At 35.1% G+C, this 26,628-nt stretch overlaps 2 protein-coding genes across 2 annotated transcripts; both read left to right on the top strand.

The window, feature by feature from the left end:
- Positions 1 to 2,662: 2,662 nt before the first annotated feature.
- On the top strand, positions 2,663 to 3,607 carry LOC127690159 (olfactory receptor 7G1-like). The gene has a single exon (XM_052189708.1). The coding sequence runs from the start codon at positions 2,666 to 2,668 to the stop codon at positions 3,605 to 3,607; it is 942 nt and encodes a 313-aa protein (XP_052045668.1). The 5' UTR covers positions 2,663 to 2,665.
- Positions 3,608 to 17,379: 13,772 nt separating this feature from the next.
- On the top strand, positions 17,380 to 18,309 carry LOC127690160 (olfactory receptor 7G2-like). Its single transcript, XM_052189709.1, has one exon. The coding sequence runs from the start codon at positions 17,380 to 17,382 to the stop codon at positions 18,307 to 18,309; it is 930 nt and encodes a 309-aa protein (XP_052045669.1).
- Positions 18,310 to 26,628: the final 8,319 nt, after the last annotated feature.

Here is a 26,628-nt window from a genome sequence, read left to right on the forward strand (position 1 = left end):
CTTTTGTTGTTATAAGATAGCATGGGAGCTTACTGTATAACAGTGATTTTTTTCCCTCAAGAGGCTTTTGAATGAACTGATAGATCTATGGACTGAGAACAAACACTGAGCATCATCCAAGTATGATTCTGAACTTTACTCTTAGGGAAGAGAGCCAGGGACATCACTACTTCTCAGTCAAATATTTGTAGATGATAATGGGTGTTTTCATACAGTTATATCACAAAAACCAGTTAAAAAAGATTATGCATGAAGTTACAAGTTAGGCTACTTTTGCTGAGTGACTGACAATCTCTTAAAACAGTCTCAAAATAAGTTTGTGAGGACATTCACGTAGCTTCCATTAATATTGGCTTAATACTGGGCAGAAATCTACCCTTCTTCTATTTTTATAATGCATTAAAAATATTCAGATGTGTTTTTCTCCAAAAAACAAGTTATTGTGTCAGTGAAGAGATTTTAATGTTCACATTTATTTGCTAAGTCTTCCATAAAGATATTTATATAGCCTATATGACTGAAGAAAAGAATATTTCATTCCTTACTGTTCTAGTTACATGTTCAAGTTACAAGTAGCTAGAAGATCAGATGTAGTTTATTTCTTTTGATATTTAGAGATAATGTTCTAACATGACTCTCTCTCTCTCTCTCTGTTTTATTACTTTCTGATTACAAGGAAATAAGTTCCACACTACATGTTAGGTCACATCCTTAATTTCTTTCCCAAGAAACTTTTCCTAAGTAAAGTCAGATATTGAGGACTAGAAGCCTATCAATTGACCATATGGATTGTAAAAAGAACATCATCAGTTAATGACTGTGAGTAACTTCTTTTGTCCTTTCTTGTTTTTATTTAAAACTTTTCACAAAATGTTTAGAATGCCATTTATAGATACATTTAGAGAATATACTGGTTGAGGATATAGATGTTCAGAAAGCCTTATATTTCCGATCCAGTCTTTCTAATTCACTTTTAAACTTACCAAACTCTGAATAAGAGTGACTCATAATAACAATGGCAACATGTTAGTGTTTCCTCAGATTTAGCAGGTTTCTGATTATATAAACTGCTTAAAATGCAACAGATTTTAGAATTACTTAAGTAGAATGAAAATAAGAATAATAAGTTTGTATAAAATGACTATAAAATGGCACTACCAGGATTTTCCCTGAGTAAGGAATAAAATTCAGTTTTCTCCAAGTAGAAAACATGTGGAACTCAATCATGACTATATTATTTCCATATATTAAAAACCATTTAAAATAAGAAAATTAAAATATTAAAATATTTTGGTATTGATTGTCATGAAGTCAACTTTGCAATTTATATTATGAAGAAATAATTTTGAAAAACATTAGCCTGTACATGTTAAAAATTCTTTAAAAGTTCTTATCATGTAGATTTTTTCTAGAATATAATTCGTGTTTGAAGAAATTAGGATCTATGTTTAAAATGTTTGATATAGTATTTTAAAAACTTTTATATTTATACACACTCTGACATATGCTGACTAATTAAATATTGAAGTAGTTAGTGTTTACTTCTCTACCTACATAAAGAAGAGTCTCGCCAGGTGGTGGTGGTATATGCCTTTAATCCCAGGACTTGGGAGAGAGAGGTAGGTGAATTTCTGAGTTCGAGGCCAACCTGGTCTACAGAGTGAGTTCCAAGACAGCCAGGACTACACAGAAAAACCCTGTCTCAAAAAAAAAAAAGATTCTCAGAGATGGAGTCAAAATATTATTATAGGTCTTACCTCAAAAATAACCTCTGCTTAATGGTTGTGGTTACATATGTAATAACTAAAATGCTCCTGCTACCATTCCTGATGTTTACTGTCATGTTTTCTCTTCATCACTAATGATGATGTATTTTTATTTCCCTGTAACCTTAAGCTCAAATTAAAAACTTTTTTTCCATTAGTTGCTTTGGTTTGGATGTTTTATTATAACCACATAAAAATAAATCATGTGAGCTACATGTCATTTGTTACAGTTCCAGAGCCAAGGAGCCAGGCAGGAGTGAAGACTTGTCATAGATTTAAAACAGAATGTGGGAAATTTAGACACATTATATTTTTCTACCAGCTTAATTTATGTTTATGAAATTAATGCATGCATAAAAATTGATACTAGGAACTGATTCTGGAATTTGCTGAGTAGTTCAAAAAATTTGTGCCCATGCCAATTTTGGTGCCCATTGCTTTAGAGAAATAGGTTTACCATGTTATTTGTGATTTATTTTTCCCTTCTCTCTGTCTCTGTCTCTCTCTAGAAATAGCATGTGTTTTACTTTGTAATAGTACTGTCTGCCACTATATTTTCAAATGTTTCAATATTAATTGAAGAGAACTGAAATTTAAAACATAAGTGACATGAGAACTGGAGAACAAGTGTATGAAAACGTTGATAACTAATGCCAATTACAATAAAAATAAGGCATCCTAAAAAACTTAAAGGACTAGTTCTCAAGCTTCAAATATATCAAATTTAGTGACATTATTTACAAACTGCATTAATAATGTGATCCCAAAGAATATGTGAAAACTAAGAAAAAGATGTTACAGCAATTTTCAAACTCACCATATATTAATGAAACTGAGTAATTACTCCACATAATTCAGGTCATTTTTACCTTTTCATCTTGGTAATATCCATTAGCAATATGGAAATTTCAAACCAATCAGTTATTTCTGAATTTTTTCTCATTGGACTGACATATGCTCCAGACATTGAGTCATTTATCTTCAGCTTGTTCCTATCTATATATTTTGTTACCATCTTTGGAAACATTCCCATTATCCTGGCTATATACTTCGACTATCACCTTCATACACCCATGTACTTTTTTATTGCCAACCTGTCCTTTACTGACATTTGTATAAGCACAACAATAATCCCAAAGATGCTGTTGAACATTGAAACACAGAATCAGAGCATTACCTACACAGGCTGCTTGTCCCAGGTATGTTTTGTATTGATTTTTGGTGGCTTAGAAAGTTGTCTTCTTGCTGTGATGGCCTATGACCGTTACTTGGCCATAGTTCATCCTCTGAGGTATACAGTTATTATGAACCCTTGTCTCTGTGTGCTGTTAGTTTTATTCTCACTGTTTATCAGTACTATGAATGCACTACTACATAGTCTGATGTTGTTAAAACTGTCTTTCTGCAAAGACCAATATATCCTTCATTTCTTCTGTGAACTCGTTCAAGTAATCAGACATGCCTGTTCTGATACTTTTATCAATACCCTACTTATTTACACAGTGACTAGCATATTTGCTGGTGTTCCTCTTGTTGGGATTATGTTCTCTTATATTCAAATTGTGTCTTCCATTCTTAAGATATCATCAGTCCAGGGACGGAATAAAGCCTTTTCCACTTGTGGATCTCATCTCTCAGTAGTATCTTTATTCTATGGAACAGCTTTTGGAGTGTATATGAGTTCTGCAGTTTCTGACTCTTCTGTTAAAAATATGGTCTTTTCTATGATGTATATTATGGTCCCTCAAATGCTGAACCCTTTTATATACAGTTTGAGGAATAGAGAAATGAAGCAAGCCATGAGACACCTTCTCCTTTCTGTAGTCATAACATCTCCATAAAACGAGTTTACAGAAACAGAATGATAGAAATGTTGGTGAACCAGAGCAATCATTTAAATTGTCTAAACATATTTCTGTGGTACTTAACTTTTACAGCATATTCTTTTCTCTTTGTTTCTTTATTTCTCTCTTTCTTTCTCTCTTTGTTTCTTTCTTTGCTTCTTTCTTTCTTTCATTCTTTCTTCATTTGTGCTTTTTTTCCTTCCAGGGATATGAAAATATTCCATAAATAATTTTATGTGGTATTTTCAAGGTTCTTCTGGGCAAAAAGCAGTTGAGAATTTTGTTTTCTAAATAAAATTTTATTAGTGTGTTTCTGAAATGTAACCAATAATGACATATGTATAGATAAGAGGGATATGTAAATCACATTTATATGTCAAAATTGGAATGCATACTTATCTTATACTTTGGTTATAACCTATAGGGAGACTATGATCCACACTACCAGAAATTTAATATCTTGCAAATAATGACCAATAAAGACAGCAATCATTATAGAGTATACTACCACACACCTTGATTAGGTTTATTATTGTTTACTTCAACATTTTTATATTATCTGAGTGGCTTTAAATTTTTTGTGCTGTATTTTTCTGTTTTTAAATGCTGCTATAATTTCTCAAAGAGAAATGCATATTATCAAGTATATTGAGTATATTTAAAGCCATTTAGGCACTATTTGTACCTGTTAATTTTGATGAAAAGTTCTAGGGATTAAGGCTTCTTTAATTTCCACATCAATTCATGCTTTTGTAAAACATGATTTTGTTTTTTTGGGTCTTCATTTGTTTATTGGGTTTTTTCTTATTTTTTAAATAAGCTACAGGTATTTCACATAGACATGGTAAATCATTTGGTTTTTTTTAGGATAATAACAGATATTTATATGTGTGTTATGGTCTGTATCTAATGCAGTTTTTAAAAACTGGCTGTTGGCTAGGTGGTGGTGGTGCACGCCTTTAATCCCAGCACTTGGGTGGCAGAGATAGGAAGATTTCTGAGTTCAAGGCCAGCCTGGATTACAGAGTGAGTTCCAGGACAGCCAGGACTACACAGAGAAACCCTGTCTCGATAAACCACCACCACCAAACCCCCCCCCAAAAAAAAACCAAAAAAACAAACAAACAAACAAAAAAAAAACCTAATTGTAGTTAATGTTACTGATAACAAACAAAAGTTACATTTTCAATAAAACTATGAGCAACCTGTACTTAAATTTAATATATAATGTCAAAGAAATCATCATGATGATATCTGCATTTACAAATACACAAGAATTCTAAATGTCTTAAGTATTGGATATTATAAATGCAAAGAAATGGGAGCACAATTTTATACATGAAATGATTATTGGAATCTGAGCAAAAGTCCTGAGTGATTCAAAAACCGAATCCTATTGCAACATCTGGTGATTTTATTTCTTACTTTGCTTATATATTATGTTACTGCACAAAAATGTTTTATGATACAAATGCTACTGTGTTTTAAATATGTAGTACACCACATCAATTTAAATGATAAAATAAAATGTCAACAAAGTAACAATTTTTGAGGAAAATAATTAAAATTATTAAAATATATACATTATATTTATATACATACATAACCTACTAGGAACAAGATATAATGATATGTTCTTGACTTCTGATTGATCTGGGGATAAAATTTAGGACACATGATTCTATCATAAACTCTTTCCAAAATGAGATAATTTTCTAATTCCCATAATTTCTGATTATTTTGTCACTATTTGTTATGTACAACAGGAGACATAATCAAAAACTTCCAGGTTCTTATTGTACATGCTCTGTTCATTTTTACTGGGAATTCCCTTCTTCATACTCTTGTCTTGCTGCAGACATTTTTTGTGTGCATACTAGAAAAGACCAAACATTTTTTAAACTTCATTTCTGTATCATTTGAATTTTTTACTTTCTCTTTAAGTTTTTAATATTATATTTCCCTCACATACCTCATTTTCTCCTACACATTAAAAGCCTTTGTATTGTTTTGCATATGGATATGTTTATGATGCACATATACATGCACACATACACACAAACAAACAAAACACAATTACATGCACAGGTTTGTAGAGAAATTTTTAAGATGAACTTTTGGAAACTGCTAATTTTGTAGCAATTTTGATGTTGACACATGCATATGGAAAGTATTTTACCCCTCAATTTTTGATTAATTTTATAATGATTGGAAGACTTTAATATAAAGAAAGGGTATATCACAATTTGGAATTTGGTTCCAGGACTAATGTTTATGCCCATGTAGATGATTATACAAACATGAACATAAGAAGCACTAATAGATCTTTGTGTGTTCAAAATAAATGAATGTATAAATTCAGGGGAATAATTCATATTCAGGTATTTTTTAACATTAACTTGGACAATTACCCTTGGTTTTGACATTCAAGAATTGAATTATTTTCATTTAAAGAATATTTTTAAAAATTAATTAAGTTTTTATTTTAGCAAAGAACTTATTTTACTTTCATTCAAAATGTGATTTTGAAAATCCTAATGTGTGAGCACACAAACACATACACACATGTGATCACACACAATTGTATCATGTAATATAATCATGCTGTATATCCAAAGGATATATGATGTAATTTTGGTTTTGCTATAAGAACCAGTGTTATTACTTTAACTATTCTTAGTTGTCTGGATAAAATTAGAATGATTTTACTGTAAATGGTAGTGACAGTGCCTTCCCTAGTGTTATTACTTAGTTTGAAAAATATGCTTTGGTTTTCTCTTTTTTGCACAATATTGGTAACAATTCTGTCATATGTATTCTTTATTACATTCAGTTTTGTTCATTCAATTCTACATTTTTCAGTAATATTATATTTAATAGACATTCAGTTTGGCTAAGAACTTTCTTGGGCTGTGTTGATCAACACAATTTTCTTCAGAGGTATCTATTTCTTATTTATTTTTAAATAAATATTTTTTTCAGTGTACAATATAATTACAAAAATTTCTCCTGCTCATAATGCACTGAAAGCTTCTCATATATACCACTTCTCTTTATAAAATAATGGCCTGGAAAGGGTCCCACAGCCTCAGCAATCTTGACTCCTGGACAGACCAGACAGGCAACACCATGTACACAGAGATACCTGAGTTTAACATCGCTCAAGACACAGCCGTCCAGGCTTCTGCCTGTGCCCAAGGCCTGGGCAGCTCTGTGGGCCGTCTGTGTGCCAGTCCTGTCCTGGTCCGTTTGCCCTACAGAGTGATCAGCACTTAGAAAGGGTCCCACAACATCTGCCATCTTTGCTCCCAGATAGACCAGACAGGCAACATCATTTACAATGAGACAGCATGAGTATAACATTGCTTAGGGCAAGGCACACTATACCAGGGCTTCAAGGACACCCAAGAGTAGGGTAGCCCAGCAACAATCTGTGCCAGGGGAAACACAGTCATCCAGTGGTACGGAAATAGCCTTACAGGCTCACAGGAGGTTCAAGCACCAGCCAGTGACAACAGTACCAACTAACTCCAGAGATAACCAGATAGCAAAAGGCAAGCATAGGGATGTTACTGACAGAAATTAAGGGAATATGGCAGCGTCTGAACCCAATTCTCTGACAACAGCAAGTCCTGGATACCCCAACACACAAGAAAAACATGATATGGATTTAAAAATCATATATCATGATGCTATTAGAGGAATACAGGAAGGACCTATATAAATCTCTTTAAGAAATATGGGAGAATATGAATAAGGTAGAAGCCCTAACAAAGGAAACACAAAAATCACTTAAAGAAATTCAGGAGATTATGAGTCAACAGATAGGAGCCAATAAAGAGGAAATGCAAAAACACTTAAAGAAATGCAGGGAAAAAAATGGGTCAAAAGGCAGAAGTCATGAAAAATGAAACACAAAAACATCTCTTAAAGAATTACAGGAAAACACAAACAAACTAGTTTAGGAACTGAGCAAAACCATCCAGGATCTAATAACAGATGTAGAAACAACTAAGAAATCACAAAGGGAGACAACTTTGGAGATAGAAAACATTGGGAAGAAATCAGGGGTCATAGATGCAAATATCAACAACAGAATACAAAATATAAAAGAAAGAATCTCAGTTGTGAAAGATAGCATAGAAAGCATTGACTCAGCAGTCTAAAAAATGCAAAATGCAAAATGCAAAAAAAAAAAAACATGTAAAACAAAAAGTCCCTGAAATCCACGACAAAATGAGAAGACCAAACCTAAAGATTATAGATATAGATGAGACAGAGATTTACAATTTAAAGGGCCACCAAATATCTTCAAATATTTCTTCCACAAATTATGGAAGAAAACTTCCCTAAACTAAAGAGAGAGATGCCCATGAATATACAAGAAGCCTACAGAACTTCAAACAGACTGGACCAGAAAAGAAATACCTCCCGTCACATAGTAATCAAAACCCCAAATGTACAAATAAAGACTATTAAAGGAAGTAAGAGGAAAAGGCCAAGTAACATATGAAGGAAGATCTGTCAGAATTACACCATTTCTCACCGGAGACCATGAAAGCTAGAAGATCTTGGGCATATCGCATGCAGACTTTAAAAGAACACAAATGCCAGCCAAGAATACTACACCCAGCAAAACTCTCAATCACCATGATGGAGAAACCAGGATATTCCATGAGAAAACCAAAATATCACAATATCATTCCACAAACTCAGCCCTAAAAAGGATAATAGGTGGAAAACACCAATACAAGGAGGAAAACTACACCCTGGAAAAAGCAAGATAACCATGCAAATATAAAAATAACATCTAAAAGAGTAGAAAGTAATAATCACTATTCCTAGATATATCTTAACATAAATGGATTCAATTCCCCAATAAAAAGACATAGACTAAAAGACTGGATAGGTGAAAAAAGGACCCTACATTTTGCTGCATATAAGAAACACATCTCAGTGTCAAAGACAAACACAACCTCAGAGTAAAAGACTAGAAAACAGATTTACAAGCAAATGGTATCAGGAAACAAGCCAGAATATCCATTCTAATATCAGATAAAATTGACTTTCAACCTAAATTCTCCAAAAAAGACACAGGAGGCCACTTCTTAAAGGTCAAAGGAAAAATCCACCAAGAAGAACTATCAATTCTGAACATCTATGACCCAAATGCACGGGCACTCTAATTCATAAAAGAAACTTTAATAAATCTCAAAGCACACATTGCACCTAACACAATAATTGTGGGCGACTTCAACACTCTATGCTCCTCAATGAACCACTGAGGAAAACAGAAACTAAACACAAATACAGTGAAACTAATTGAAGCTTTGGACCAATTGGATTTAATATATATATATATATATATATATATATATATATATATATATATATATATATATATATATATATATAACATTTCATCCTAAAGCAAAAGTATATACCTATTTCTCACCACCCCATGATATCTTCTCCAAAATTGACAATATAATTGGTCACAAAACAGACCTCAACAGATATAAGAAGATGGAACTAATCCCATGCCTCCTATCAGATCACTATGTGGTAAGATAGGTCTTTAATAGCAACAAAATAGCACAACATACCCAAAATTATGGGACACAGTGAAGGCAGTGCTAAAAGGAAAACTCAGCACTGAGTGCCTCCAAAAAGAAGCTGGAGAGAGCATACACTAGCAGCTTAATGGCACAAATGGAAGCCCTTGAACAAAAAGAAGCTAATTCACCCAGGAGGAGTAGAAATCAGGAAAACATCAAATTCAGGGCTGAAATCAATCAAATAGAAACAAAGGGAGCCCTATAAAGAATCAACAAACTCAGGAGCTGGTTCTTTGAGAAAATCAACAAGATAGAAAAACCCTTAGCGGGACAAACCATAGAGCACAGAGGCAGTATTCAAATTAACAAAATTAAAAATGAAAAGGGAGATGTAACAACAGAAACTGAGGAAATTCAAAAAAAAAATCATCAGATCCTACTACAAAAGCCTATATTCAACACTACTGGAAATTCTGAAGGGAATGGACAATTTTCTAGACAGATACAAAATACCAAAATTAAATCATGATCAAATAGATCATATAAACAGTCCCATGATACCTAAAAAGATAGAAGAGGTCATTGAAAGTCTTCCAACCAAAAAAGCACAGGACCAGATGGTTTTAGTGCAGAATTCTATCAGACCTTCAAAGAAGACCTAACACCAATACTCTTCAAATTATTCCACAAAATAGAGCAGAAGGAACACTACCCAGCTAGTTCTATGAAGTGACAATAACACTGATAACAAAACCACACAAAGATCCAACAAAGAAAGAGAACCTCAGACCAAATTCCCTTATTAATATCGGTGCAAAAATACTCAGTGAAATTCTTGCCAACTGAATCCAAGAACACATCAAAACGATCATTCACCATGATCAAATATGCTTCATCCCAGGGATGCAGGGATGGCTCAATATACAGAAATCCATCAAAAAAACACATGGGCATTTCTTTAGATGCTGAAAACACATTTGACAAAACTGAGCATCCTTTTATGCTAAAAGTCTTGGAAAGAACAAGAATTCAAGGACCATACATAAACATAGTAAAGGCAATATATAGCAAACTGGTAGCCAACGTCACACTTAATGGGGAGAAACTTGAAGCAATCCCACTAAATCAGGGACTAGAGAAAGCTGCCCTCTCTCTTTTTATCTTTTCAATATAATACTAGAAGTTCTAGCCAGAGAACTCAGACAACAAAATGAGGTCAAAGGGATACAAATTGGAAAGGAAGAAGTCAAACTATCACTATTTGCAGATGATATTATAGTATACTTAAGCAACCCCAAAAACTCCAATAGAGAACTCCTACAGCTGATAAAAAAAATTTCAGCAATGTGGCTGGATAAAATTAACTCAAGCAAATATAGCCTTCCTATATTCAAAGAATAAACAGGCTGATGAAGAAATTAGGGAAATGACACCCTTCACAATAGCCACAAACAATATAAAGCATCTTGTTGTAACTCTAACCAAACAAGTCAAAAATCTGTATGACAAGAACTTCAGGTCTCTGAAGAAGGAAATCGAAGAAGACCTCAGAAATTGGAAAAATCTTCCATGCTCATGGATTGGCAGGATTAATATAGTAAAAAAAAAAATGTCCATCTTTCCTTAAGCAATGTATAAATTCAGGGCAATCCCCATGAAAATCCCAACTCAGTTCTTCATAAAGTTAGAAAGAGCAATTCTCAAATTCATTTGGAATAACAAAAACCCAGGTTAGCTAAAACTATTCTGAACAGTAAAAGAACTTCTGGGGAATCAGTATCCCAGACCACAAGCAGTACTATAGAGTAATAATGTTAAAAACTGCATGGTACTGGTAAAGTAATAGGTAGGTAGATCAATGGAATAGAAGACCCAGAAATGAACATACACACCTATGGTCACTTGATCCTTGACAAAGGAGCTAAAACCATCCAGGGGAAAAAAGAGCCTTTTCAACAAGTGGTGCTAGTTCAACTGGAGGTCAGCATGCAGAAGAATTCAGATTGACACATTCTTATTTCCTTGTACTAAGGTCAACTCAAATGGATCAAGGACCTCCACATAAAATCAGACACACTGAAACTAATAGAAAAGAAACTGGGAAAGGGCATTGAGCACATGGGCACAGGGGAAAATTTCCTGAACTAAACACCAATAGTTTATGCTCTAAGATAAAGAATAGAAAAATTGGACCTCACAAAATTACAAAGTTTCTGTAAGGCCAAGCACACTGTCAAAAGGACAACACAGCAACCAACTAACTGGGAAAACATCTTCACCAACCCTACATCTGACAGAGGGCTAATATCCAATATATAAAGAACTCAAGAAGTTAGACCCCCCCAAATAACCCTATTAAAATGGGGTACTGAGCTGAACAAAGAATTTTCACCTGAAGAACTTCTGAATTGCTGAGAAGCACCTTAAGAAGTGTTCAACATCTTAACTATATTAATCCTGCCAATCCATGAGCATGGAAGATTTTTCCATTTTCTGAGATCTTTTTCGATTTCCTTCTTCAGATATCGGAAGTTCCTGTCATATAGTTCTTTCACTTGTTTGGTTTGAGTCACCGCAAGATACTTTATGCTGTTTGTGGCTATTGTGAAGGGGGTCATTTCCCTAATTTCTTTCTCAGTCTGCTTATCTTTTGAGTATATAAAGTCTACTGATTTGCTTGAGTTGATTTTGTAGCCAGCCACTTTGCTGGAGTTGCTTATCAGCTGTAGGAGTTCTCTAGTAGAGTTTTTTGGGTCACTTAAGTATACTATCATATTATCTGCAAATAGTGATAGTTTGACTTCTTCCTTTCCAATTTGTATCCCATTGACCTCCTTATGCTGTCTAATTGCTCTAGCTAGGACTTCAAGAACTATATTGGAAAGATATGGAGAGAGGGGGCAGCCTTGTCCAGTCCCTGATTTTAGTTGGATTGCTTCAAGTTTCTGCCCATTTAGTTTGCTGTTGCCTATCGGTTAGCTGTATATTGTTTTTACTATGTTTAGATATGGGAAATGGAAGAAGACCTCAAAAATGGAAAAAATCTTCCGTGCTAATGGATTGGCAGGATTAATATAGTTAAAGTGGCCATATTGCCAAAGGCAATCTACAGATTCAATGCAATCCCCATCAAAATCCCAACCGAGTTCTTCATAGAGCTAGATAGAACAATGCTCAAATTCATCTGAAATAACAAAAAACCCAGGATATCTAAAACTATTCTCAACTGTAAAATAACTTCAGGGGGATTCAGTATCCCAGAGCTCAAACTTTACTATAGAGCAATAGTGCTAAAAACTGCATATTGGTACAATGTCAGGCAAGCCGATCAATGGAATAGGATTGAAGACCCAGAAATGAACGCACACACCTATGGTCACTTGATCTTCGACAAAGAAGCTGAAAGCATCCAGTGGAAAAAAAGATAGTCTTTTCAACAAATGGTGCTGGTTCAATTGGAGGTCAGCATGCAGAAGAATATGAATCGATCCATTCTTATCTCCTTGTACTAAGCTTAACCCCAAATGGATCAAGGACCTCCACATAAAACCTGACACACTGAAACTAATAGAAAAGAAACTGGGGAAGACCCTTGAGGACATGGGCACAGGGGAAAAGTTCCTGAATAGAAGACCAATATCTTATGCTCTAAGATCAAGAATTGACAAATGGGACCTCATAAAATTGCAAAGTTTCTGTAAGGCAAAGGACACTGTCAAAGGGACAAAACGCCAACCAACAGATTTGGAAAGGATCTTCACCAACCCTAAATCTGACAGAGGGCTAATATATAATATATACAGAGAACTCAAGAAGGTAGAACCTAGAGAACCGAATAATCCCATTAAAAAGTGGGGGTACCGAACTAAACAAAGATGTTTCACATGAAGAACTTCAGAGGGCTGAGAAACACCTTAAGAAATGTTCAACATCATTAATCATTAGGGAAATGCAAATCAAAACAATCCTGAGATTTCACCTCACACCAGTCAGCATGGCTAAGGTCAAAAACTCAAGAGACAGCAGGTGCTGGCGAGGGTGTGGAGAAAGAGAAACACTCCTCCACTGCTGGTGGGATTGTAAGATGGTGCAACCACCTTGGAAATCAGTCTGGCGGCTCCTCAGAAAACTGGGCATGGCCCTTCTGGAGGACCCTGCTATACCACTCCTGGGCCTATACCCAGAGGATTCCCCAGCATGTAATAAGGACACATGCTCCACTATGTTCATAGCAGCCCTATTTGTAGTAGCCAGAAGCTGGAAACAACCCAGGTGTCCCTCAACAGAGGTATGGATACCAAAAAAAAATGTGGTATATTTACATAATGGAGTACTATTCATCCATTAGAAACAATGAATTCATGAAATTCATAGACAAATGGATGGAGCTGGAGAACATCATACTAAGTGAGGTAACCCAGTCTCAAAAGATCAGTCATGGTATGCACTCGTTGATAATTGGATAATAACCTAGAAACTTGGAATACCCAAGAAATAATCTACATATTAAATGATGTCCAAAAAGGACAGAGGAGTGTCCCCTGGTTCTGGAAAGACTCAATGCAACAGTATAGGGGAATACCAGAACAGGGAATTGGGAAGGAGTTGATGGAGGAACAGGGGGAGGGAAGACGGCTTATGGGACTTGTGGGGAGTGGGGACCCAGAAAATGGGAAATCATTTGAAATGCAAAAAAGAATACATCGAATAAAAGAAAAGAAAAAATGTTCAACATCATTAGTCATTAGGGAAATGCAAATCAAAACAACTCTTAGATTTAACCTCACATCAGTCAGAATGGCTAAGATAAAAAACGCAGGAGACAGATGTTAGTGAGGATATGGAGGAAGAGGAACACTCCTCCACTGCTGGTGGGATTGCAAGCTGGTACAACCACTCTGGAAATCAGTTTGGTGGTTCCTCAGAAAACTGGGCATGACCCTTCCAGAGAACCCTGCTATACCACTCCTGGACATATACCCAGAGGATCCCCTGGCATGCATTAGGACACATGCTCCACTATGTTCATAGCAGCCTTATTTATAATAGCCAGAAGCTGGAAAGAACCCAGGTGTCCCTCAATTGAGGAATGGATACAGAAAATGTGGGATATTTACACAATGGAATACTACTAAGCAATTAAAACAATGAATTCATGAAATTCTTAGGCAAATGGTTGGAACTGGAAAATGTCATACTAAGTGAGGTAACTCATTCACAAAAGAACACATGTGGAATGAAGTCACTGATATTATCCCAGAATCTCTGAATACCCAAGACACAGCTCACATATCAACTCATTTCCAAGAAGGATGGAGAGGGCCCTGGTCCTGAAAGGCTTGATGCAGCATTGTAGGGGAGTACCAGGACAGAGGAGTGGGAGGGTTTGATTGGGGAACAAGCAGAGGAAAGAGGGCTTATGGGCCTTATGGTGAGGGGGGGAACCCATGAAAGGAAAATCATTTGGAATATAAACAAAGAATGTAGAGAATAAAAAATAATAAAAATAGTAAAAAAATGAAAATAAAATAAAAATAAAATAATGCCCCATTTATCATTATCATCATCATTATTTTTGTTATTGTTTTTGTTATATGTTACATCATATATATATGGATATACATATATGCATTTATATATTACTAAAAACATAAGTTAAATATACCAATTCTGTAAGATATTATCCAATTTAGTTTTTGCAGAGGTGATAATTTTGTCTTGGATACCCAACTATGTGGTGTACCCTATAGAAGACAGTTTCTTCTGTTCTCTGTAATTTCTTAATTGTCTCTAACTCATTTATTAGCTTTGAGACCTCATGGGATTTTCACAATTCACTTCAGCATGCCTATTGTCTGCTTTCAGCTTGAATTTAGGCAGTCACAGTCATGACACTGCGATGAAACTTTGACACCCTAGGAGACAAAATTTTATAGGAAATACTTCACTCTCCTTTGTCTAAGAATATTTCCATATCCTCTTTCGCAATGTTCTCTAAGCCTTATGATCAGTGTTAACATATGTGGAACTAGCTTCCACAATTCCATATTTTGATTGAATATACATCTAACCCACTCTATTTGTAAAGTTTTTCTTGGGGTATTATTGTGTTTTTCAATATTGCCTTCAGTTCAAATCCTCCTCATTTTTTTCCATCTATTTAATTCTCGTTTCAAGTCCTGAACAGCCTATATAATATATAAGCCCTATGTTTGTATATCCTTGGTCATTACAAAGGTATGTATTCATATAATTTCTTTCTTCATAATTTCATTGAGCTGATTCTTTTTATCACTTTGAAACTCCTTGAGATCTTTGATGAATTTTACAACTGTTCCCTTAAAGACTATGTCCTGGGCTTTGTTTATGTAATTATCACTAGCAAACATTTCTAACAAAAACTTTTATGTTTCAGAAAATCCCTGGCTTAATATGTCTTTTTCTATGTATTTTCAATACAATTCAAGCATGTAGACTTGTTTAAACAGAAGATATGTGGGTAGTTTTGGTTTAGACATGGGAGGAATTGAGATCTGCTGATAGGACAAAACTAATTTACAGGATTTATGTTCTGGGTTATGCTTGAGATTTTGGGATAGATATAACTGGGTGGAAAGCTTGTATGTGATATAGAAGGGCCCTGTGTTTTAGAAGGATAAGCAGAGTGGTTTCTCACAAAAGTCTAGAAGTTGGTTGCATAACTGGCATTAGTGGGCAGAATAGGATGGAGCACTGGATGTGGGACCTAGACTAGTTTTGATTGAATGGAAAGAGTGTCTACATGGCAAATTGGAGCAGGGTGACTTGCCTCAGTAAATCTGAAGAGGAATATATATGGACAAGTGGAGAAGTTGAAAATATTGAATGATATTAATAATACTGTTCATTATTAATTTTGTATTTGAGTCAAAACTTTTACAAATGGTATGACCCACTATTTAAATAGTATTTGAATGAAATTTTTCATTCTTCTCTGGTGATAACTTTAAAAATATTAATTTTAACTCAACACACTTTCTAATTTTATCTGTAGTCTCAAGTAATAGCAATTATAATTTATATTAGTCAACAGAAAGTATAAAACAAAACGTAAGGTCACAAAAATGATTCATAAAATATATACACTACATTTTGTTCATTCTTCTATCTTTATTTTCATTTACACTCTTATTATATACTTTACACGTAAGAGTTTTATGGATATCAAATTTAAGAATATAAATTTTTTTTTGAAATATTGATTTTGCCACCAAAATCATATTGAAATTTATAAAAAACTGAAGTATCTTTTCAATGTTAGAGTTTCAAACACCTTGCGTGTTAAATATTTTATACCTTGCCTAGTGTCATGAGATTAATCATTCTGAAAATTGACATCCTACATCTTTGTTCATTAAGTAAACATACATCTGGTATCTGAATAATAGTGAAGCAACTAAATGGAGCAATGATCTTTTTAGCATGCAGAGATACTCACCTATGACTCACCTAAATGCAGTCAGTGCTCTACTTAGGAAGCATAATCTACCTGTCTTAAGAGGTGATTTTTCTTCATATATCAATATTTCCTCAGTATGAATTAGATCTTCACTGTTTATTGTTTAAGTGAGATTTAAGATTAATTAAAAAGATGTTGCTTGATTTTATCATAAAATGAGAAATGTATGGAATGTAAAACAGAAAAGATGTTGAATATCACATTTCATGTGCACTGTCATACTTGTCTGTTATTCTCACACTATGCTGTTACTTACCTTAGTAATCACACAAATCTCATATATATATATGCATATATATCTCATATGTACAAATTATATATGTATATGAGATTTGCGAAATATGTGCATACTTATATTATATATATATATATCACATATTATATGTAACATATATATCATGATAGAAAGAAAGATAGATGATAGATAGATTGATAGATAGATATACAGATGTATATGTAATTTCTGTGTATTTGTGTGTGTTTTCACACATGTATTTGGAAGCAGTATTGAGAGTCCATTATGGGCTACACGTATCCTGACTAAGCAATGCACAGTGAGTGGATTAAAAGTAGAATATTTTTTTTAAATTCAGAAGATTACAAGTATTTTCTTACTGTAGTTATGTTATTACTAAGGACTCATGTGTGATAAAGCTGAATGATCTGATTTTAATTGTATTTTACCTTGATTTTTCAGTGATTTTACTGACAAGATGGAGCTGAGAAACCAAACAGCTTTTTTAGAATTTCATCTCCTCGGTATGACAAATGATCCTAAACTACAACCCCTAATATATGGTATATTTCTGTGCATATATCTTGTCACAATTCTAGGAAACATAGTCATCTTTCTGGCAATCTGCTCAGATTCCCACCTACACACTCCCATGTACTTCTTTTTATCAATTTTGTCTATTAATGACATGTGTTTAAGCACAAGCACTATCCCCAAAATGTTGGTGAACATTCAAGCACAGAATAATAAAATTAGTTACATACAATGCATCTCTCAACTCAGCTTTGTCTCAATTTTCAGTGGTATGGAAAATTTTCTCCTTGCAGTAATGGCCTATGACCGTTATGTTGCTATTTGTAAACCCCTGATGTACACAATCACCATGAGCCCCTGTTGTTGTGCTTTCTTTGTCCTGCTCTGTCTTTTGTTTAGCATTCTAGATGCTGTCCTCCACACTGTAATGGTGCTGCAACTGTCATTCTGCACAAACATGGAAATCCATAATTTCTTCTGTGAACTTGCTCAGATTCTAAAACTTGCCTGTTCTGATACCTTCCTGAATAACTTGCTTATATTTGTTGCAGTTTTCATATTTGCAGGTGGTGCATTCTCTGGTGTCATCCTTTCATATATTTACATTTTGTTGTCAGTCTTTAGAATGACATCCCAAACAGGAAAGAAAAAAGCCTTTTCTACCTGCACATCCCATATGTCTGTTGTATTCTTGTTTTATGGAACTGGTCTTGGTGTGTATTTCAGCTCCTCAGAAACTGAATTTACAAGACATTCAGCACTGGCATCAGTGATGTACACTGTAGTCCCTCAGATACTGAACCCCTTTATCTACAGTCTAAGGAATAGAGACATGAAGAAAGCCTTTCAGAAATTTATTGGTTGGATATCTTAGTTTAGCTCTGTGTTCTTTGACATAAATGAGGAACTTTTGAGAAATTAAATAATGTGCACTCCTTGCAAAGAAAAATGAGTGAGGATATTGGTGTTACACATTTGTAAAAGGAATAGATAAAATAATTACTAAGTATAATTTACCTTGTTTTCCAATATGCTGGCTTTGTCATGAAATATTTCAATCATTTTACTACACTTTATTACTTATAAGACATATTTATAGATTGTAGTCACAATTCTAATTTAATAAACAACATTTCACTATTTTCAGAAAAATATAAAACTGGTAATGTGGACAGGCATGGTCAGTACATAATAAGTACTATATCTAGAGAATAGATTAAAGATACAGCATGAACAGGATTAGGTGGATTGTTGAAGAATTAGACAGAGATAGTCTGAGGATCACTTATTCCAATAGTTATTGATAAGAACTATTTATTTTAAAATAAGTCTACTCATTGTATGCAGTCCATTTGTTTATAAAATTTTCAGCATTAGTAACTCTCAGTGAGTTTTAGATAGCTGGACACTAGCAATCTCATCAATCAGATAAGAAACATTAATAATGTATACTGTATTGTTAAAAAAAATCTTTCATGAAATTTCAGTTGATAAATTTTCCTTGTAAGGTTATCTCACAAATTAGTTTTGTATTAAAATGTTCTCAAAGTCTCTTGTTTGTGGATGGCTTGGCAACCTTCATTTGTGAGAGAAATTAAAATAATGAAAGAAGAGGTGAAGAGTAAAACTACCGTGACCGTGAGAACAATTCAAACATGAATTATTTTTAATTCACTTTGTAGTTTTTATATCATGATATAAAAAAAATGGCTACAGGAGGGGAGTAGGAAAGCACATATATGAAGAGAAAACTCCATTGGAGACCATGTCTGAACATTTGAATTTTTCAAATTGATTTTTTGTCAAAAGTCTTTAGCACCAAATTTTACTATGATATCTGTTACTATTTATTGTTTTATATGGGAATCTCATCCAAAGAGTCCTTTTTATATTTATGCTTCTTTTCTATGGGCAACTTCATTACATGTGATTGCCTTAGTAGGTCTTCAATAGTCAATTTTTATTTTACATTAATGAAACCTAATACTTTTTAAAAAATATTTTCTGAATATACACAGAAATCCACCTGCCTCTGCCTCCCAAGTTCTGGGATTACAGGCATGCACCACCATACCCAGTTTAAAATATTTTCTGACAACATTTAGTTCTGCATCAATGAATACTATTGAGCAAGTGTCTCTGTGGTAGAATGAAATATCCTTTGGGTATATGCCCAAGATTGGTAGAGCTGTATCTTGAGGTAGATTGTTTCCTGCTTCCAGAGGAAGTATCACATTAACCTTATAGTGTGCTGTACCAGGATGCATTCTTATGTTTTTAATTTAATTATTAATTTTACACTCCATATTTTATCCCCCACCCTATCCAGCATCCAACTGTTCTACATCCCATACATCCTCCCTACCTCCCTCCTCCACATGGATGCCCCCACCCTACCCCACCTGACCTCTAAACTCCCTGGGGACTCCAGTCTCTTAAGGGTTAGGTGCATCATCTCGGAATGAACAAATATCCAACAGTCCTCTACTGTTTGTATGTTGGGGGCCACATATCAGCTGGTGTATGATGTCTGTTTGGTGGTCCAGTGTTTGAGGGATCTCATAGGTCCAGATTAATTGATACTACTGGTCCTCCTACAGGGTCACTCTTCTCAGTGTCTTTCAGTCTTATTTAATTCAACAACAACAGTTAGCTGCTTCTCTCAATTGATTGGCTGCAAATAGCTGCATCTGATTCTTTCAGCTTAGTTGTGTCTTCCAGAGTACAGTCATGCCAGGTCCCTTTTTATGAGCTCTCCATAGGCTCAGTAATAGTGTCAGGCCTTAGAACCTCCCCTTGAGCTGGATCCCACTTTGGGCCTGTAGCTGGACCTCCTTTTTCTCAGACTTCTATCCATTTCCACCCCTGTAGTTCTGTCAGACAGGAAGAACTATGGGTCAGAGTTGTGAATGAGTGATGGTCCCCTTCTCACTCATTTTTTTAAATTTATTTTTTTGTTTTTTATTTATTCAATATATTTTTATTTACATTTCAAATGATTTCCCCTTTTATGCCCCCCCCTCTCCGAAAGTCATATAAGCCCCCTTCCTCCCCCTGTTCTCCCACCCACCCCTTCCCACTTTCCTGTTCTGGTTTGGCCTTATACTGCTACACTGAGGATTTCCAGAAATAGGGGCCACTCCTCCGTTCTTCTTGTACCACATTTGGTGTGTGGATTATGTTTTGGGTATTCCAGTTTTCTAGGCTAATATGCACTTATTAGTGAGTGCATGCCATGACTGATCTTTTGAGACTTCGATACCTCACTTTTTATGATGTTCTCCAGCTCCATCCATTTGTCTAAGAATTTCATGAATTCATTATTTTTAATGGCTGAATAGTACTCCATTGTGTATATATACCACATTTTTTGCATTCATTCTTCTGTTGAGGGATACCTGGGTTCTTTCCAGCTTCTGGCTATTATAAATAGGGCTGCTATGAACATAGTGGAGCATATATCCTTATTACATGCTGGGGAATCCTCTGGGTATATGCCCAGGAGTGGTATAGCAGGATCTTTCAGAAGTGAGGTGCCCAGTTTTCTGAGGAGCTGCCAGACTGATTTCCAGAGTGGTTGTACCAATTTGCAACACCACCAGCAGTGAAGGAGTGTTCCTCTTTCTCCACATCCTCACCAACACCTGTTGTCTCCTGAATTTTTAATCTTAGCCATTCTGACTGGTATAAGGTGAAATCTCAGGGTTGATTTGATTTGCATTTCCCTGATGACTAATGAAGTTGAGCATTTTTTAAGATGCTTCTCCACCATCCGAAGTTCTTCAAGTGAGAATTCTTTATTTAACTCTGCACCCCATTTTTTAATAGGGTTATTTGGTTTTCTGGGGTCTAACTTCTTGAGTTCTTTGTATTTATCGGATATTAGCCCTCTATCTGATGTAAAGTTGGAGAAGATCTTTTCCCAATTTGTTGGTTGCTGATTTGCCCTTTTGATGGTGTCCTTTGCTTTACAGAAACTTTGCAATTTTATGAGGTCTCATTTGTTAATTCTTGATCTTAGAGCATACACTATTGGTGTTCTGTTCAGTTACTTTCCCTCTGTACCGATATCCTCAAGGGTCTTCCCCAGTTTCTTTTCTATTAGCTTCAGAGTGTTTGGCTTTATGTGGAGGTCCTTGATCCATTTGGAGTTGAGCTTAGTACAAGGCCCTTCTCCCTCATTTAATGCCTTGTCTTCATGCTGGAGATGGGCTCTATTAAGTCCTCTCTCCCTACAGTCAGGCATTTCAACTAAATTCTCCCCTTTTGAATCCTGAGAATCTCTCACCTCTCAGTCTCTGATTCAATATAGAGGGTACCCCCCCCCCAACCTCATATCTATCTAGCTCGCTTATTTCCCTTCTTTCTCCTGGCCTTCTGGACTTCAGTCCTTTCCCCTTATCCAGATCACTTTGCCCCTGCCACTCTACACCTTAAACTTTCCCTCCCAGTTCCCTCTATCCCTCTCCACATTTGATTGCTTTCTTCTCCCTTCCAAGTGTTTCTAAATTTACTCACTTAGGCACTTCAGCTTGTTGAACTTTTTCAGTTCTATGGCTAATATCCACTTATTAGTGAGTACATAGTATGCATGACTTTTTATGTCTGAGTTAACTCACACAGGATTCTATTTTCTAGCTCCATACATTTGCTTGCAAAACTCAGAATGCCCGCATTCATAAAAAAGCTCAGTTGTATTTTATTGTGTAAATGAACCACATTTTCTGCATCCATCCTTCTGTTATGGGAAATCTGAGGTTCCAGCTTCGGGCTGTCACAATTAAGGCCACTATTAATAAGGAGGAACACATGCCCCTGTGGAATGGTGGGGCACCTTTTGTGTATATTTCCAAGAGTAATATAATTGGATCTTCAGGTAGATATATTTCCAATTTTCTGAGGAAAATCCAGATTGATTTCCTGAGTACTTGTACCAGTTTTCAATCCCACCAGCAACAGAGGAGTGTTCCTCTCTCTCCATATCCTCTTCAACATGTATTGTCACCTGACACCTTGACCCTATCCATTCTGATTGGTGTAGGTAGAATTTCAGTGTTGTTTTTATTTGCATTTCTCTAATTGATAAGGACTTTGAACCTTTCTTTAGGTGTTTCTCAGGCATTCACGATTCCCCCACTTAGTTGTGAAATCTTGATTTAGTTCCATACCCCATTTTTTGAATGTTTTGTTTGGGTTTTTGGTGATTAGTTTCTTGAGTTCTTTATAGTTTAATATTTTAGATATTAGCCCTCTATTGAATGGAGGATTAGTGAAGATTTTTTCCCAATTTTTGGGCAGCTGATTTATTTTATTGACTATGTTTTTTGCCTTATAGATGTTTTTCAGTTTCATGAGGCCCCATTTACCAATTCTTTATCTTAGAGCCTGAGCCATTGGAGTTCTATTTAGGAAATTTCCCCCTGTGCCAATTAGTTCATGACTCTTTCCCATTTTCTCTTAATTAGATTCAGTGTATCCAGTTTTATATTGAGGTTCTTGATTCATTTGGAATTGAGCTTTGTGCAAGGTGACAAATACGGGTCTATTTTCAGTTTTTTTATGTACAGACAGACAGTTAGAATAGCACCATTTTTAAAAACTGCATGGTATTGGTACAGTGACAGGCAGGAGGATCAATGGAACAGGATTGAAGATCCAGAAACGAACCCACACACCTATGGCCACTTGATCCTCGACAAAGAGGCTGAAAACATCCAATGGAAAAAAGATAGCCTTTTCAACAAATGGCGCTGGTTCAAATGGAGGTCAGCATGCAGAAGAATGCGAATTGATCCATCCTTGTCTCCTTGTACTAAGCTCAAATCCAAATGGATCAAGGACCTCCACATAAAGCCAGACACTCTGAAGCTAATAGAAAAGAAACTGGGGAAGACCCTTGAGGACATCAGTACAGGGAGAAAGTTTCTGAACAGAACACCAATAGCATATGCTCTAAGATCAAGAATTGACAAATGGGACACCATTTTTTAAGATACTTTCTTTTTTCCATTATATAGTTTTCACTTCTTTATCAAAGACCAAGTGTCCTTAAGTGTGCAGCTTTATGTCTGGATTTTCAATTCTTTTCCATTGATCAATGTGTCTATATCTGTACCAGTACCATGCAGTTTTTAATCACTATTACTGTGTAGTAATTTTGAGGTCAAGGATGGTGATTCCTCCAGCAGTTCTTTTATTGTTAGGAATTGTCACTATTCTGGGTTTTTTGTCTTTCCAGATAAGTTTGAAAATTGCTAGTTCTATGTCTTTGAAGAATTGTCTTGGAATTTTGAGGGATATTGCATTGAATCTATAGATTTTCTTTGGTAGGATGGCCATTTATAATATGTGAATTCTGAAAATCTATGAGCATGGTAGGTCTTTCCATTTTCTGAGACCTTCTTCTATTTCTTTCATGAGAGTCTTGAAGTTATTGTCATATAGGTCTTTCACATGTTTGGTTAGTTACTCCAAGAAATTTTATATTATTTGTGGTTATTGTGAAGGGAGTTGTTTTCCTAATTTCTTTCTCAGACTGTTTATCAATTGTGTATAGAGAGACTACTTATTTATTCAAGTAAATTTTTATCTGCTTACTTTGCACAAATTTTTTATCACATGAAGAAGTTTTCTGGTAGAATTTTGGGGGTTTCTTATGTATACTATTATATCATCTGCAAATAGTGATACCTTTATTTCTTTTTTGCCATTTTGTATTCCTTTGATCTCTTTTTGTTGTCTTATTGTTCTAGCTAGCACTTCAATTACTATATTAAATAGATATGAGGAGAGGGGACAGCCTTGTCTTGTCCCTGATTTCAGTGGGATTTTTTGTAGTATGTCTCCATTTAATTTGATATTGGCTGTTTGTTTGCAGTAAATTACTTTTATTATATTTAGGTATGGGCCTTGAATTCCTAATTTTACCAATACTGTTAACATGAAGAGATCTTGTATTTTGTCAGATGATTTTCTGTATCTAAGTAGATGATCATGTAATTTTTTTCTTTGAGTTGGTTTATATAGTGAATTATGTTAATGGATTTTCATATTTTAAACCAACCTTGCATTTCTGATATGAAGCCTGTTGAATCATGGTGAATGATGGTTTTGATGTGTTCTTGGATTTGGTTTGTAATTTTCATTGAGTATTTTTACATTGATATTCATAAGCAAGATTGGTCTGAACTTCTCTTTCTTGGTTGAATTCTTGTGTGGTTTAGGTATCAGAATAATTGTTGCTTTATATAATGATATAGTTAGTCTTCCTTCTCTTTCTATTTTGTGGAATAATTTGAAGAAAGTTGGTATGAGGTCTTCATTAAATGAATCCAGCCCTGGACTTTTTTTGGTTGGGAAGTTTTAATGACTTCTTCTATTTCCTTGTGTAATGTGGACTTGATTAAATAGCTTACCTGCTCTTGATTTAATTTTGGTATATGGTATCTGTGTAGAAAACCCTCCGTTTATTCTTTATTTTTTAAAGGTTTTGTTGAGTATAGGCTTTTATAGTAGGATCTGATGTATTTTTTGAATTTCCTCCATTTCTGTTATGTCTCCCTTTTCATGTCTGATTTTGTTACTGTGTTTTTTTTTTTTTTTTTACTGCCTCAGCCCTTTAGTTAGTTTGAAACCCAATATTTTAACACATGTTAAGTGAACAGAAAAATAAAAAAATAAGAGAAGTGTAAACATTTAACACATGCTGTTGGTCAACTTTGCAGTTAATGAGAAACATTTTATACAGGATTTCCTAAACTGTCATTGCCCCAAATATTTTTTTTTTCTATAAAGAGATCACCTTTCAAAACAATTACATTTGATTATAATATGAATGATTAAACTAGATAAAGTAATCTGTTTACCATAATTTCAAATCAAGTTCAATTAATATATAAATCTGTATTAATTTAAAGGATAAAAAATTTTATGTTAATAAAATATGCTTTATCATAATATAGTCTCAGAAGTGTTCTGTATGCAATAGTTCACTTGGGAAGTATAAAAGGCTTTTTCTATAAAATATAACATGAGATATGCTTTCATAATAATTTGTTGTGTATTAATTGCTTGTATTTGTTTCTTTTTTACTTTAATTTATTATTGCATATTTCATTTATTTACATTTCAAATGTTATTCCTTTTACTGTTTTCCCTTCCAGAAACCCCATATCCCTTCTACCCCTACCCCTGCTTCTGTGGGGGTGCTCCCTAATATCTCCTCCCATTCCTATCTCCATGATTTTCCCCTACACTGGGGTATCAAGCCTTCACAGGACCAATAACGTCTCCTCCCATTGTTGCTTAACAAGTCTATCTGCTCCAAGTTGCAGCCATGGGTCGCTGAATGTGTAGACTTTGGTTGATGGTTTATTCCCTGGGAGTTGGTTGATATAATTGTTCTTCCTATAGGGTTCTAAACACCTTCAGCTTTGTCATTCCCTTCTCTAACTCCTCCATTGGGAAAAACTTGCTCAATCCCATGGTTGGCTGCAAGCATTCACCTCTGTATTTGTTAGATTCTGGCCTGGCTTCTGAGGAGACAGCTATATCAGGGAGCCATCAGCAAGCACTTCATTGCACCTGCCACAATATTGTAGGATCCCTGAATCGGGGGGACCCCACTCAAATCTCGGGTCGGCGCACACCCAAGGAAACACGAGAGACCGGCTTGATGCAAAGACACGAGGCAGTTTAATATCAGAGCTCCAGAACAACACGTGTCTCACACAGGAGACAGAGGGGTCAACCCTGAAGCTCAAAAGCTAGGGGTATATATAGGAAAAGTCAAGGGGGTTTTGCGCGCTTTTACATGATTGGTTAATTCATACATTGGGGGAGAAATTGGCACACAATTACATCATCAGGCAGTATGTGCAGAACGGCGCATCAGCAATGTAGGAGAGTAGGAGGCTTGTCTCTTGTTAGCAGAGGGCCTGGTTAACATTAAACTACATCAAAGAGGAGAGGGTGAGGGGGATGGAGTCCAGGTAGCTCATGACTCAGCTGAGGTTGCTTAGGCAGTTTCCTTATCTTTATGGTTGGTTAGTTTTTAACAACCTTGAATGGACCATCCTGCTATTCTAACAACCTTGAGAGGGCCAGCCCACCAGGACTTGTCTGGGCTTGCCTGGGCTTGTCTTCGGCCTGTTCCTGGTCTGGACCATGGATTCAGTGAGGTTTTGACTTCTTT

Source organism: Apodemus sylvaticus, chromosome 7 (genome assembly GCF_947179515.1).
Source record: "Apodemus sylvaticus chromosome 7, mApoSyl1.1, whole genome shotgun sequence".
Classification (NCBI taxonomy): Eukaryota; Metazoa; Chordata; class Mammalia; order Rodentia; family Muridae; genus Apodemus; species Apodemus sylvaticus.